This window comes from Rhizophagus irregularis, chromosome 25 (assembly GCF_026210795.1).
Source record: "Rhizophagus irregularis chromosome 25, complete sequence".
Taxonomy (NCBI): Eukaryota; Fungi; Glomeromycota; class Glomeromycetes; order Glomerales; family Glomeraceae; genus Rhizophagus; species Rhizophagus irregularis.
The window spans coordinates 1,273,053-1,290,136 of NC_089453.1; the positions used below are offsets into that span (position 1 = coordinate 1,273,053).

General features: G+C 27.6%; 2 protein-coding genes across 2 annotated transcripts; both read right to left on the reverse strand.

Annotated features, from left to right (window-relative positions):
• Positions 1–3,016: 3,016 nt before the first annotated feature.
• OCT59_016755 (uncharacterized protein) lies at positions 3,017–4,972 on the reverse strand (the record flags this gene model as incomplete). Its single annotated transcript, XM_066145888.1, has 14 exons — positions 3,017–3,059; positions 3,141–3,194; positions 3,282–3,329; positions 3,427–3,470; positions 3,586–3,611; positions 3,708–3,752; positions 3,865–3,890; positions 3,975–4,023; positions 4,115–4,152; positions 4,221–4,244; positions 4,418–4,431; positions 4,524–4,570; positions 4,666–4,714; positions 4,955–4,972. 14 exons carry the CDS (start codon positions 4,970–4,972, stop codon positions 3,017–3,019), a joined length of 525 nt encoding a protein of 174 aa, XP_066003626.1.
• A 2,274-nt stretch (positions 4,973–7,246) lies between these two features.
• Positions 7,247–7,990, reverse strand: OCT59_016756 (uncharacterized protein; the record flags this gene model as incomplete). Its single annotated transcript, XM_066145889.1, has 3 exons — positions 7,247–7,279; positions 7,352–7,771; positions 7,850–7,990. The coding sequence occupies 3 exons, from the start codon at positions 7,988–7,990 to the stop codon at positions 7,247–7,249; spliced, it is 594 nt and encodes a 197-aa protein (XP_066003627.1).
• Positions 7,991–17,084: the final 9,094 nt, after the last annotated feature.

Genomic DNA, 17,084 nt, shown 5'->3' on the forward strand with positions numbered 1-17,084 from the left:
TCCTTATTTCGGCTAAATTTTGGCTAATAATTGAAGATCGTCTGTATATCAGGTGACATTTGGCATAGCCGATTTCCGATTTCACTAGTCGAAAAAGGCCGGCCTATATTCAATTAAAAATTTGACCATGATCTACGATTAGACATTGGTCGAATAGTCTAATTAAACGTCATGCGTTACACGTATCAAAGTTTAAAAAAGGATCTTTTTTAAACTTTCCCCTTTCATCCCTTCCTTTCACTTCACTTCGTCCCTACTTTCCCCTATCCTTTCGTCCTTCCCCTCCCTTCCCCTATTGTCCTTTCCTTTCCCTTTTGTCCTTCCCTTGCTTTCCCTTTCGCTCTCCCCCTTTTCTCACACCTTTCTTTCGCCTCTTTTTCTTGGAAGTAATGTAAGTTTCGTTTTGAAACTTACATATTTTTTTTTTAATTTAAGAAACGAATTTCTTTTCATTGTTTTTTTTTGTAGGACGCCAGCTTTAACACGAAACTGGACTTTAAGGTAAAAAACAGGAAAGTAAAGTTTTGTTAATTTAAGAAACAAACTAACGTTTCTTTTCATTATTTTTTTTTGTAGGACATATAGGAGGACGCCGGCTTTAACACGAAACCGGACTTTAAGGTAAAAAATGGGGAAAGGGAAAAGGGGAAGGGGATTTAGAACCAAGATTCTTAAGAATCTTGGTTTTTATTTTTTTAATATTTCGAACGGTTACTAACCGTTCCTTTCTTTTTTATAGGTTTCGGGCGGGCTTCCTGGTTCCGAAGAATGGAAAAGAACCAAGATTCGTAAGTAAACGAATCTTGGTTTAATTTTTTTTGTTTTTTTTTTGTAATATTAACGAACAGTTACTAATAACCGTTTTTTTCTTTATTATTTTAGGATTGGGTTGGCTTCCGAGTTCTGAAGAATGGAAAAAACCAAGTTTTGTAAATACGAGTATGAAACTTGGTTTATTTTTATTTTATTTTTTTTCCTATTATATGAACGGTTACTAACCGTTCCTTTCTTTTTCTTATAGGTTCGGCCGTTTGGGTGAGTTTCCGAAGAACGGAAAAAACTAAGATTCTGTACTACGAATCTTAGTTTTCTTCTTCTTTTTTTAATATTTGGAACGGTTATTACTAACCGTTCTTTTTCTTTTATTTTTTATAGATTCGGTGTCTCAGGAGGGGCTTCCGAGTTCTGAAGAACGAAAAAAAACCAAGATTTGTAAGTATATACGAATCATAGTTTTAATTTTGTTTTTTTTTAATTTTATTAATGAACGGTTACTAATAACCGTTCTTTCTTTTTTTAGGTTCGCGAGTTCCGAAGAACGGAAAAGAACCAAGATTCGTAAGTATATACGAATCTTAGTTTTAATTTTTTTGTTTTGTTTAATTTTATTAATGAACAGTTACTAATAACCGTTCTTTTCTTTTTTTAGGTTTGGGTGGGCTTCCGATCTTTAGAAAAAGTGGAACCAAGATTTGTAAGTAAGTACGAATCTTGGTTTAATTTTTTTTTATTATTATTATTACGAACGGTTACTAATAACCGTTCTTTTCTTTTTTTTTTAGGATTGGATGGATTTTTGAATTCCGAAATATGGAAAAGAACCAAAATTAGTAAGTATATATGAATCTTGGTTTTGTTTTTGTTTTTTTTTTATTATTTGGAACGGTTTACTAACCGTTCCTTTCTTTTATTTTTTAGGTTTCGGGTTGACTTCCAAAGATCAGAAGAAAAGCCAAGATTCGTAAGTAAGTACGAATCTTGGTTTATTTTTTATTTTTATTTTTTATTATTTTGGAACAGGTACTAACTGTTCCTTTCTTTTATTTTATAGGTTCGGGTGGGCTTCCAAGTTCTGGAGAACGGAAAAAGATCAAGATTCATAGGTATATACGAATCTTGGTTAAATTTTTTTTATTAATATTAATGAATGGTTACTAATAACCGTTCTTTTCTTTTTTTTATAGGTTTGGGTGGATTTCTGACGAATGGATGAACCAAAACCAAGATTCGTAAGTACGAATCATGGTTTATTTTATTATTATTATTTTATTATAATTTTGAATTAGCAATATTTATTTGTAATTTAGATAGATGCTAATAATAATAATATAATTATAAAGTTTTTAAGCATTTAATTAATAAATACATTTAATAAATTTGATAATAAAAATTGAAATAAATTCAGAAAAAAATAGTCCGATTTTTGTCTGATTTAAGTTCTGAAGTACATCTGATTGACTGTCCGAATTTAGTATGATTTAGTTCTGATTTATGTCCAATTTAAGTTCTGAAGTACATCTGATTGGCAGTCAATCAGATAACAATCAGAATATATTTTTTTTGTAAAAATCAGATATATTTCAGCCGTAATTCGACCTAAAATCAGATATCCGATTTTTAGCCGATTTGCCTTATTTCGACTAGTGCGTTTCTGTATGAAACATTATTTCCAATAAATGTTTGACTTCTCTGGTCATTCTTTTTACTGGCTCACGCGTTCTAGTCTTCTCATTTTCTTTTAGAGCCTAACCAGACACTAGTCGAAATAAGGCAAATCGGCTAAAAATTGGATATCTGATTTTAGGTCGAATTACAGCTGAAATATGTCCAATTTTTACAAAAAAAATATATTCCGATTGTTATCCGATTGACTGCCAATCAGATGTACTTCAGAACTTAAATCGGACAAAATTGGACTATTTTTTTCTGAATTTATTTCAATTTTTATTATCAAATTTATTAAATGTATTTATTAATTAAATGCTTAAAAACTTTATAATTATATTATTATTATTAGCATCTATCTAAATTACAAATAAATATTGCTAATTCAAAATTATAATAAAATAATAATAATAAAATAAACCATGATTCGTACTTACGAATCTTGGTTTTAGTTCATCTATTCGTCAGAAATCCACCCAAACTTATAAAAAAAAGAAAAGAACGGTTATTAGTAACCATTCATTAATATTAATAAAAAAATTTAACCAAAATTCGTATATACCTACGAATCTTAATCTTTTTCCGTTCTCCAGAACTTGGAAGCCCACCCGAACCTATAAAATAAAAAAAGGAATGGTTAGTACCCGTTCCAAAATAATAAAAAATAAAAATAAAAAATAAATCAAGATTCGTACTTATTTACGAATCTTGGTTCCTTTTCTTCCGATCTTCGAAAGTCAACCCAAAACCTAAAAAATAAAAGAAAAAACGGTTAGTAAACCGTTCCAAATAATAAAAAAAAAACAAAACCAAAACCAAGATTTGTATATACTTACGAATCTTGGTTCTTTTCCATACTTTGGAATTCAGAAATCCACCCGATCCTAAAAAAAAGAAAAGAACGGTTATTAGTAACCGTTCATTAATAATATTAAAAAAAAGAAAAAAAAAAATCAAGATTTGTAATTAGTAGTTACTTACGAATCTTGATTTCCGTTCTTCAGAATTCGGAAATCCACCCGATCCTAAAAAAAAAGAAAAGAACGGTTATTAGTAACCGTTCATTAATAATATTAAAAAAAAAGAAAAAAAATCAAGATTCGTAATTAGTAGTTACTTACGAATCTTGATTTTTCATACTTCGGAATTTGGAAATCCATCCGATCCTAAAAAAAAAGAAAAGAACGGTTATTAGTAACCGTTTATTAATAATATTAAAAAAAAAAGAAAAAAATCAAGATTCGTAATTAGTAGTTACTTACGAATCTTGATTTTCCGTTCTTCAGAATTCGGAAATCCACCCGATCCTAAAAAAAAAGAAAAGAACGGTTATTAGTAACCGTTCATTAATAATATTAAAAAAAAAAAAAAATCAAGATTCGTAATTAGTAGTTACTTACGAATCTTGATTTTCCGTACTTCGGAATTCAGAAATCCACCCGATCCTAAAAAAAAGAAAAGAACGGTTATTAGTAACCGTTCGTAATAATAATAATAAAAATAAAAATTAAACCAAGATTCATACTTACTTACGAATCTTGGTTCCACTTTTTCCAAAGATCGGAAGCCCACCTGAACCTAAAAAAAGAAAAGAACGGTTATTAGTAACCGTTCATTAATAAAATTAAACAAAACCAAAAAATTAAAACCAAGATTCGTATATACTTACGAATCTTGGTTCTTTTCCGTTCTTCGGAACTCACGAACCTAAAAAAGAAAGAACAGTTATTAGTAACCGTTCATTAATAAAATTAAAAAAAAAACAAAATTAAAACCATGATTCGTATATATTTATAAATCTTGGTTTTTATTTCATTCTTCAGAACTCAGAAGCCCTCCTGAGACACCGAACCTATAAAAATAAAAGAAAAAGAACGGTTAGTAATAACCGTTCCAAATATTAAAAAAAGAAAAAAAAAACTAAGATTCATAGTACGGAATCTTAGTTTTTTTCCATTCTTCAGAAACTCACCCAAACGGCCGAACCTATAAGAAAAAGAAAGGAACGGTTAGTAACTGTTCATATAATAGGAAAAAAATAAAATAAAAAATAAACCAAGTTTCGTACTCGTACTTACGAAACTTGGTTCTTTCCATTCTTCAGAACTCGAAAGCCAACCCGATCCTAAAATAATAATGAAAAAAATGGTTATTAGTAACTGTTTGTTAATATTACAAAAAAAAAACAAAAAAAAATTAAACCAAGATTTGTTTACTTACGAATCTTGGTTCTTTTCCATTCTTCGGAACCAGGAAGCCCGCCCGAAACCTATAAAAAAGAAAGGAACAGTTAGTAACCATTCCGAAATATTAAAAAAAATAAAAACCAAGATTCTTAAGAATCTTGGTTCTAAATCCTCTTCCCCTTTCCCTTTTCCCCATTTTTTACCTTAAAGTCCGGTTTCGTGTTAAAGCCGGCGTCTTCCTATGCGTCTTACAAAAAAAAATAATGAAAAGAAACATTAGTTCGTTTCTTAAATTAACAAAACTTCACTTTTCTGTTTTTTACCTTAAAGTCCAGTTTCATGTTAAAGCTGGCGTCCTACAAAAAAAAACAATGAAAAGAAATTCGTTTCTTAAATTAAAAAAAAAAAATTAAAAAAAAATATGTAAGTTTCGAAATGAAACTTACATTACTTCCAAGAAAAAGAGGCGGAAGAAAGGTGTGAGAAAAGGGAAGAGCGAAAGGGGAAGCGGGGAAGGACGAAAGGGAAAGGAAAGGACAATAGGGGAAGGAAGGGGAAGGACGAAAGGACAGGGGAAAGTAGGGATGAAGTGAAGTGAAAGGAAGGGATGAAAGGGGAAAGTTTAAAAAAGATCCTTTTTTAAACTTTGATACGCGTAATACGTAACATTTAATTAGACTATTCGACCAATGTCTAATCGTAGATCATGGTCAAATTTTTAATTGAATATAGGCTGGCCTTTTTCGACTAGTGAAATCAGAAATTGGCTATGCCGAATGTCACCTGATATACAGACGATCGTCAATTATTAGCCGAAATTTAGCTGAAATAAGGACGATTTGCCTTATTTCCGATTTGCCTTATTTCGACTAGTGAGAGAAAAAAATTCTGTAACTATATAAAACCAAATTTTAATAAAAGTCCTTTACGATTACCAACTCACGAAAATGTAATAATACCTTTGTGAATTATATTGTACAGGTTCGTTAATCTCTACTTGGTTGTCTTAGTTGATCATGTCAATTATTGGATCCTGGCAATATTATTGATATTAGACAAAATCGGCAACAGTAATGTTTTCATTTTATATATACTAAAAGGGTTGGTACAAGTTAGTAGCAACTTTGAATATTGTACAACTAAAAATATTATCAATCTCGCCGGGTTTGTCCACAATTGGCGTGGTCCATAGCTTGCTTGGCTTTGTATGTTGAGTATAACTTGGATTTGGCTTTTCAAACTTTCTTTTTTTTACAATTTTTTCTATTTTGTCAGGTGAATATTCTTTCCAAATACCAATCTCTGGTAGAGGACGCACATAAATATATCCAATTTTTTCCTCATTTTGAGGTCAGGTCCATTCTTGAAAATTTGATATTCCTGTTATGGTACCTAACTTTTCTTTATCTAATTCCAAAATCGTTTACTAATTAGTTATTATTTAGTAAAATTATAACAAATTAGGAACAAACTCAATACCTGTATTTCGATCTGGATTTAAGTTTGCCACACGTGTACTGGCAATATTCTGATAGCATTTTCAATATCATCTCCACTTTCCACTTCAAATCCCAGTTTTACATACCGTTTTATTGCTTGTGCTATCTAAATAGTAAGTTTATTATTTTAGTAATAACATTTTATTTACAAAATAAATGATGCTTTGATTACTTAAGCGTGATGTGAGTCAATTGCTGTTTTAGCTTCCCCTGCTTCCAAAAAAAGCCATCGTCATGGAATAATATCGTACCATTCTTTTAAATGGCCTATAATAAGCATCAATTCTGTACAATGGTAATGCATTCCATTATCTGACAAAATTGTTATCCATTTAGGCTTTGGTCAAAGAGTTTCAAAAACAGTATGTAAAGAAGAAGCAGTAAACCAAGCATCCTGATGCGTATCACCAGACCAGTGATCAAACATTTAAACATCTAGGCAGTTCTTTTCCGTATCCTTAGTATAAACTAAAACTGAGTGTAGGCTCCAACCCCACTTTCCAAAAAAATCCCTTTTCATTTCTCTTGCACTTGTAGGTAAAATTTTCATCTTATAGTCTACTATTAGCACTGTGCCTTCAGCATCAAGTTCTTCAAGGTTGGTTCGTACATGAATGTTGAGGTTAAGGTTGCTTGTCTAAACCTCTTCAAAATCCTACGATTAGTTTCGTCAAAATTTTACTATAGATTTATTATAGTTTTGGCAGAGTTTTGGCAGTTTCAGCATTTATAATAAGTTTTGGCAGTTTCGCTTTTCTTCAAAGTTTTGCCAGTTTTTTAATATAACTTCACTTTTCGGCGAAACGCCATCTTGCCTAAACCCCTAGGTTTCGGCAAGTAACCTTAGTTGAGGTAAGTTTTACGTGCATGATGTGCCATCTATGCAATAAGTTTTGCTTGATAATTTTCAAGCGTATCATTAAATTCAGATCCTAATTGTTCTTTTAATTGATCAAAAAAACTGAACAGATTTTTGCAATGATCGCAAGTGCTGGGATGGTCAAGATCACAGTCTCCAAATGCATGTCGTATACAGTGACTGATGCATTTATCATGTAAAGCTATGCCGTCTGTTGTAATTGTAAGTGATTTGCAATATTGGCGACAGATATACCGTCATAAATGTTGCGATTTTTCTAATAATTGCTTCTATAATAATATAAAAATAATTAGTTACAAAAATTCATTGAAAAAGTATGCAGACTTATTTATTCTACATACCCGTATTAATTCATCAGATATATTTGCCGCAATTAATATATTGATATCACCAAATACTAGATAACCATTGTCATTACATGTTGAACATAATCCGCCAAGATTTTCCTGATATACAAAACGTCCCCCTTGGAGTTTTGTCATAAAAGAAGTTCTTCGCATACCATTAGGATACTGTTCTGAAAATCGTTCCCATAAGGCCTTTTTGTGATCTTGTAAATATAAAATTGGTTGTCCAGTAAGGGTATCTGTTTTGTATGAACTCATGTTTACAGTTTCTTTATTTGTGAAAAATTGCTTAAACTGATCTAACATTTTCACAGTAAATCTTTTCTGATGAATAATAGGTTTTGCTAATACTGAAGCTCCATATCCATTGGTATGTGCATGTTTACGTGATTCTGAAATTGTATGCCTCCCAACCTATATTATAAAAATATTACTTAGATTTTAAGATTTATTTGATAGTGTTAATATTGATAGTCAAAAAAAAATACTTACACCCAAATTGTTTTGCAATTCATCATAGGTAAAATCTTCAGCAATTATAGATAATATTTGACGTTTACCATCGTATGTTTTCTTGTTACTTGATAGAGCTTGATTAAAACAAGACCAAAAAGTACGAGTTGCATTGGGCATATGGATCAGAATAGGGGTAAGTAACCTTGCTTTAAATAAACTTGATAATGTTTCTTGTTCAGTGGTTGGGTTAGATGACTTTGTCTACAATTCAATCTTATGTATATTATATTGAATCAATTTGCTTGTATAGAAATACAAAGAATATGATACAAATTAGGGTGTCCAGAATTTGTTGGCGTGATGATCCAAAAATCTTGGGGTGAAAATCGTGAAAATCATAAAAATCGTGACCTTAATTTCGGCTTAAATTAACTTAATTTCAGCGAAATATATCCATAATTTTATATAAATTTATTTATTTAAAATCAATAATATCGAATATTACATTTGTAATTGCCATACTATTCTATTAAATCATAATTATCAATATTACTACCAAGATTAAAATATAGAAAATTAAGCATTTGAATGCTTTCTTCTTTAAGTGCTACTCTTCTATCTGATAAGATACCTTTATAACTAGAAAAACTACGCTCAACATCTACACCAGATACTGGCAACCATATATATATTAAAGCCAATAAACTAAGTTCTGGTAGTATATGTATTTTACTTCGCCAATATACATCTAAATCATTAAATTCTTCGATAGATTCATTAAATCCACAGTAAATAGCCCATTCTTGTATTAAAGCATCAGTTGGAAAATGAAATTCTTTAACAACTCTATAATCTTCCATATTATGATTAGCTGTATTAGATTGAATAAATCTTGGATTAAAATATTGTATTGCCTTGAATAATGGTAAAGCTGGATGTTGACATATATGTTTCTCACTTTTTTCATACGCCAATGTAAAAGCTTTAGCAAATAGTGGTATATAAGGATCAATATTATTATTTACCTCACTTAAAACTTGAATTATCTCATTTGAAATCAGAGGATTTCTTTTTCCTGATGAAAGAAAAGCTTGAAGATTTGTTATTCATGAATAAACAAATGAAGCTATAGTTTTATTTCTAACTTTAAAAAATTCCAAATCATTAATCAGCCTAAATAAAATAATGCATCAGTATAATATAGAATTATTAAAACAATTAATTAACAATTACATACCGATTACAATTATATGTAATAAAATAAATGAATATTTTAACATATAAAACATGGTTATTATTTTGACAAAAGTTATAGAGATCTCGAATAACTTTTGAATCATGGTTAATAGAATATTCTGCAGTAATAAAAGTAATTAAGTGAGAATATAAGGGTTTAATCCAACATAAAAATAAAAACCAGGAGTTCCATCGAGTCTTTACAAGTAATGGCGCTAGAGTAGGTGATTCAATACCACTTCGTATTAAATGCTCCTTCCAACGAATTTTTCTTTGTGAATTATAAGTAAACATTGTTTTGACATTCATAATTAGTTTATCAACTAATTCAAACTTTTGGAAATTCACCCAGGTTTCGCCAATTAAATTGAGAATATGAGCTAAACAACAGTTATGCTTTAAATTTGGTAAAAAAGGAGATAAATGCGAAAATGCTAATTTCATATATGAAGCATTATCAGATATAAAAAAAATAATATTCTGATAAGAAATATTATAAAAATGAATGGTATTCATAACAAATTGTGAAATGGATGAAGCATTAACATTAGACAAAAATTCAGTTCTAGCTAATTTAGTTTGATTATTAAAACTAAATAAAAGATTGACCGCATGCCGCCCACAATGATCTGTTGTCTCATCAATCGTTAAACAAATAATTTTGTCAACAATATCATTTTTCAATTTTTGGAGCTCTACTTTATATGATAAAGGAAGATATTTTTTGCGAAGTTGATTTGCTCCAGTAATTAAACCTCCTACAAATATAAATAAATATATTAAATAAATTCAATTATAATAATATATAAAAATAGAAAATTTATACCATTATTACAATGCCTTAATAAAAATGGTTTTAATTTCTCTATTTTTTCCAAGGGAATATCTGCATGAGTAAAAGCCTCCACTACTTCTTTATTAATTTTCTCTCTTTCATTTAGTGTATTTTCAAATGAAGGTAAAGTTCTTTGAAGTAACGAATTAGAATTATTTTTATTTTTATTATTAAGGTGCTTTACTGTTTTAATATGTTTGTCTACAGAGTCTTTTCTTTTATGATCAACTTCTACATTACAAAAGTGACACCATAATAAATTCCCTTGTACAATATAGTTTTCTCGATATTCAGCACTTTGTAATAGACGTACATGAGGTGCAACCATTTTGTTTGTTTATCGTAAAAATACTAAGATCACAAAGTATTAAAGTAGTTAGTGAAAAAAAATTTTTAAGATTTATAGATTATCAATTTACTGATCATATGATTTATTATCCAATCAAATTCAAATATCGCAAAAATTGCAAATTTTTGGCAAAAATTGTGATCACGCCTAAATCGCAAAAAAATAGCCAAATTCGTTATAAAATTGTGATCAACAAATCCTGGACACCCTAATACAAATTTACCTCCGATTTGCCACACAACCATGGAGTTACATTGGTACATCCAGACGCGTGCAGTATTGCTTTCCATGCTCTAAACTCACGTTCATCAAAATTATAATTATGTGGGTATATTATTTTCAAATGAGATTTCAAATCAATTATTGTAACATCTGATTTAGCCCAACTAATAACAAATTGGTGCCAATTAATGTTCGTTAGCGTTCTTTTTTTTAGGTGATAATTAAAAAGGGGTTTCATAATAGATTCATCTTGCCAATTTTTGAGTTTGCAAGTAGGAACTTGATATTTTCGTACAAGTTGTTGAATTACTGAACTAGTCAAACCAAAAAGCTGAGTTCCATTGTATTGTTGAATTAGTCGTGTATTTTTCCAAACATCATCTGGACTTATCCCAGTAAATCTTTTTTTTAGTTGAGAATCTTGATAAATTTCCACAACACAATATTTATTTTCAATTTCTGATACAAAAATTCCTTGTTGCTTTTCAAATGTATTTTGAAATCTGATCCCGCATGATTCTATTCTTCATATGAAGAACAACCAATAGCATATAAAAAAATTTTATACTTTCCAAATAAACATATTATTGGAAAAAATTCAACGTCATTTTTGAGTTTTTCTAAAATATTTTCATCATTCCAGCCCATAATTGCATGACCTGAATATCGTGTAGAATTTTTGAATATGTTTGCGTATACTGTTAAAATTGCTTTTGTTAGACTGGCTTCAATTACTTCTACCTGATCGCTTATACAATAATATTCTGGCAAATTGTTTGCTCCTTTTATAACTCTCAAAAAAAAGTCATTTCCATTGAGAAAAACTTTAACCTTTTGACCTAGACGAATGGGAAAGTTTACAGTATTGTTTTCAGTTGAAAAGTCCTACCAAAAACGAGAATATGGCCCATAATGAAGTTCTTGTACTAGTGAACCATTATCCACAAGCATTACAGACAGTTGACAAGTATTTTTAACCATGTTATAAAGATTAAGTAGTAAGCAGTGAGAGATGTAAAATGCTCTTCATTTTATTATAGTTTATTATCCCCAAATTTATTAGGCATTTTTACGTGTTTAGTGCCAATCTCTGGCGAATTACATCTTAACAGAATATCTAGTAAGTTATCCTAAATTATTTATAGAATAATCTGGTGAAAAGCTTTATATAGCTTCATATATATTACTTTTCTTCTTCCTTCAATTCTTTTTTAATTAAATCCTAAACTAATTGTAATCTAAATTCCTTATATTCAATATTAAATATAAATTGACAATTGTAGTATATAATAATCAAAAAAATAATGATATTCAGATTCTTCGTACAAATAATTGAATCAGTATTATTAGTTAATTTGTAATATTTACACTTTCTATAAAATGATTGTAATTGTCTATTACTATGGTCTATAAAGATTTTTTACTTGTACTTTCAAATATTGCTTAAATTTTAATTATATTAGTACTTATTTTTATAATCAATATCTTATTATATAGTAATGCTAATTATTTCTAAAAAATAATGCAAAAATAAAGTATATATATGCTAGAAATTATGTATATATAGGAGTAAGTATTTTTTACTATGGGCCTTACATTTAGGAAAGCAAAATGACTTTTAGTATAAATAATTATATTATCAATTTTAATTTTCACTTCTATATATATGCAGAAAATAAGAATATAATTTTTGCAATTAAGATTTCTAAAGATAAACAAATCTTTAAACTTGAAAATTAAGTGAGAAAAAAGTTGAGACTAATTGTTCATAATGATTTTTTCTGTTAAATTTTATTCTGAAGAGAAGCTTATATTAATAGAATATAGAATTTTTCCTATTTTAATATAATACCTAATAAAGAAGATTATATCTATATCTTAACAAGTAGTTAGATTTTTTTATTTATATTTGTATTATGTAAAAGTAATATATTCACAATTTTTTTTATATATTATTATCAATATTTTTTTATAAATATAATGAACATTTGGTATATTATATATATATATATAGTGGTCAATGTATGCTATATATTAATATACTTTTATATATAGTTCATTACCATACATTAGTCACTATATACTATACATTCAGTTGGTTACCATAAAATTCCACTTACTTATAATAAAGGTCACTATAGAAAATTGGCCTTTTACTAATAGTTTTACCTTACTTTTTTTCTTAAATTCTATTGGTTAATTAGTTAAAAAGGAAAAAAATAATAACAATATAACATAAAATTTCTTTTTATAGTAGAATATTTATATATGATTTTTACTTTAGGTTTGGGAGTGATTTATTTTATAAGTAAATAGAATCCTGTCACCATATATCTATATATTAACTACTATATATATGTTTATAGGTGTTTATACATAATATCTTTTTTATAAATCTTATTTCATAAATGAAATATACATGAAAAAGGGTTTTGCAATAGGAATTAGAATTGATTTTCAAAATGAGAATCAATTTAAGAATTGATTAATCATTAATTAATCAAAGCTCAAGATTTGATTCTAAGATTCGATTTTCAATTTTAATTAAATTGATTCTAATCGATTTTATGCATCATAAAAAAATTAATTATTCATAATTAAATTTGTGACACAACAACTTTAATAGGTGAAAAATCTAGGCATTGCTAAATCTCACCGCTGGCTTAATTTTAGTCAGAATTATAATTTGGCTAGAATTAATTGTGTAACCTAATAAAAACTTTTTCACAAATGGGTGCAAATATTCAGTTAAATCTTGTGTAACTTACTACATAAATTACTTATTTGAATTATTTTGTAATGGTTAAAGGTAGTTTAAATGACCCTAAAAATGGTAAGTTTGGTATACTTAATTGATAGATATTTGACCACTTTTAGGGTCATTTAGACCACTTTTAACCATTAATTAAAGTCAAAAACTTTTTTTATTAGGTTACATGATTAACTCCAGCCAAATTATAATTCTGGCCAAAATTAAGCGATAAAAAATACCTGCAGTGAGATCAGTTTAGCAATGCCTATTATTTTATCATCACGAAGTTAAACTAAGCATTTACCAACCATTTATTAAATGCTTTATGAATATTTAATTTAAGTGCTTATTAAATAAATTTTAACACAACTTGTATTCGATAAGCATTATTTTTTTATTGCTAATATATTAATAAATTTATGTATTAATTTGCATTAAAAATTAATATAACTAAAATACTTAATTTAAATGTATAAAAAATAATAGTATGTTATGCTAATTTAATATTGATATTCAATATTATTTTACTATTCAATTTTATTATTATATTTATTATGTATATTGTTCTGTTATATTACATAGTATGATGTATTTTTCAGTTTATATTACAACTAATTAAATTTCCATCACCTCTAAAGACACTCCCTGCTATTTAAAATTAAAAGACTTCCAATTCTTTAATGAATTTTTATACATTTGGAAACCAGGTTGTCTAATAAAAAAAGAGAATAAAATTAAATTAATAAAACTAGTTTACTAAAAGAAATACATTAAAAAAAATACTTTAGATTCTTCTTACCGAATTTCTACACTTCTAAAGATTTGGTCATTTAGTCATCTAAAAAAAAAAAATAAAAATCAAACCGTTAGTAAGACATTTTATTAAAAGAAATAAATCAAAGAAAACTTCAATACTCACCAAAATCTACATGTTCAATAAACCGATTGTCTAAAAAAAAGAGAAGAATTGAAGTACCTAAATCCAACGTGTTCAGACCCGAAAAGTAAGCCATCTAAAAAAAGAGATAATGAAACGTTAGAATTGTTTCATTAAAATAAATAAAACATTCTGATTTTTTACCAGAATCTAAAATCCATTTAAAAAAGAAAAATAATGAAACGTTAGTAAACATTTCACTAAAATAAATAAAAGAAAAACAAATAAATTAAAGAAAAAACTTATGAATCCACATCAAAGAAGTTTTGAAGAAGCTGACTAAAAAAAAAAGAAATAAGATGAAACATTAACAAGTGTTTCGTTAAAATAAATGAAAGAAAAAATTACTTACTTAAATGTCATGTTCAAAGAGTGAAGACCTGCCTAAAAAAGAATAAAAAATGAAATATTAGGTTAACGTTTTATTATATTGAAGAATTGAAGTTTAAAAATAAACTTAAATACCGTAATCTGCGTGCTTTAAAGACCCAAAAAGCTGTCTAAAAAGAGAAAAAAGGCGAAATATTAGTAAATGTTTCATTAAAGAATAATAAAAGAATAATAAAAAGTGGTCCCTTTTCTACCAAATTTTTACACATTCAGGTACTTCTCAAATTCAATTCCAGATCCTAAAATCAAAGACATTGATATCTATAAAAAATAAGAAAATTAAAATTAAGAATAAAACATTAAAATAAAAAAATATAAATTTAAAGCATTTCCTTCAAAACTTACTGAAGTCAAATCTAAATTTTACTGCAAAAGAGCCAGATTTCTAAAAAAAATGAAAAAAAAGTTGAAAAAATAAAAAAAAAAAGATTAAAAAAAAAATAATTAAACAGTCAGTTTTGAAACTCCAAAATTTACCATCCAATTTCAATTTGGATCCTGATAAAGGAACTGATACCTATAAAAAAAAAATGAGAAAAAATTAAGTAAGAAACAAAAAGAAAAAAATTTTCTTCAACCCAAAACCTACCAGATCAAAGATTCGCAGCCAAACTAACCGATACCTATAAAAAAAGAGAAAAAATTTTAAAAAAAAACTTAAAAATTACATAATTTTTGCCTTGAATTTACTAGATCCAAGACCCAAACCGATATCTACAAAAAAAAAATAAATCAAGTTAAAAAAGAAAAAGAAACAAATTTCTTAAAAAAAATCCTATTTTTTACCTTATAAAGCCTGGTTTCATATCCAAGTTGGCGCCTTACAAAAAAAAGTAATTTAAAGAAACGTTAGTAAAACGTTTCTATAAAATCAACTTTAAAAAAGCCCTCACTGTTCTGGAAAAATGAGGTCTAAACCATCTACTAATGTCCAAATCCCAGAAATTTGAAAGACCTGCCTAAAAAAGGGGACCGTTAAAGCAGAGTAGAATCACGTGACTTTCGAAATTTTTCTTTTTTTTAAATAAAACTCTTTATTATATATAAAACCTTCTAAATAAACATATATTAAGTGCATTTTGACCTGTTCTGCAAGTTTACTTAGAGCACAAAATGAGGTTTAGAACACCGTTTTCGATTTATTCAACTTTTTCAATTTCGTTAAAATTGATCTATCCTTTTTTGGGTATGATCAGCAAAATTCGTTTGCTCATATGTAAAGTCAAAAACATTGTTCTTTTTCCACCTTTTCTCCCTAAGTAAACTTGTGGAGCAGGCTGAAATACACTTATTTAATGATTTTCAAGTTCACTTTAATTTTAGTTTATAAAAAATTTATCAAATCATAATAATTTTAAATCACGTGATTCTACCCCGCTTTAACGGGCCTCCTAAAAAAAAAAAAGAAATGAACTATTAGTAAAGTTCATTTAAAAATAAAAAAAATAGTAAATAAAATTAAGTCTTACCGCCAAAAATTTGAAGAGTCCCTAAAAAAGAAAAACTAAAAACTTGTGCGTTAAACGAAACTCAAAAACCATTTGAAAAAAAGAAAAAATTGAAACATTAATAAACGTTTCGTTAATAAATAATACAAAAGAATAAACCAACTCCCACTCCCTTTTCCTTTTCCTACCAAATTTTCACGTATTCAAATGAATAAATCGAAACATCGAATCAAATTTTTTAAATTAATAACGTTATATTTCATTTTTTTCAAATGTTTATAATTTTTTTACGATTTAAACTTTTTTTAGAAATTTTAATATCAAGTCGCAGTAGCTTTTATAGTCAATTTACATGGTCAAAGCAGCGCAGAAAAAAACCTTGAAAAAATTTTGGAAAAATTCTGGTTAAATATAAAAATTCTGGAAATTTATTTTTTCAACTGGTATGGAATTAAAAAAAATTCTGGTTTTAGATAGTATTACCAAATATATAATAATCTTTTAACTTTTTTTTATTCGTGCATATACAATATGGAGTAACCAAAAAAGATGTACTGGCTTTAAATAATCATATTGTAATAAACTACTGAAATAATAAATAATAAAATTAAAGATAAAAAACTTTTTTGCGATATAAATTTATTAAATGAAATTTCTGGTATTTACAAAATATTCCAGAAATCTGCTACATCACGACCGGAACAATCTGGGATTATAAGATTTTACCGGTTTTATCAGAAATTTACCAGAAAAACTGGTTAAATTATAATGGATTTTTCACGCTGGGTCAAAGTGAGAGAATATAACTGTCTAAAAAGGTAAGAAAATGAGCCATTAGAAATTATTTCATTAAAATAAAAATAATCGAAGAAAATAAAATATAAAAGCTTACCGAAATGTCATGTCCAGGGGGACTAAAATAACTGCCTAAAAAAAAGGATTTTTTTTTTACAGATGCTTTTCAACTTTTTTTAAAACAAAGTATGAAAGGAAGAGAGGAAGAGTGAAGGAATGGAAGAGGAAAGGAACAAATTGGAAAAGGGAGAAAAAAGAAAATATACTAATATTTATTAGATATCCTGTCGCACTAAGTGCGACGTAT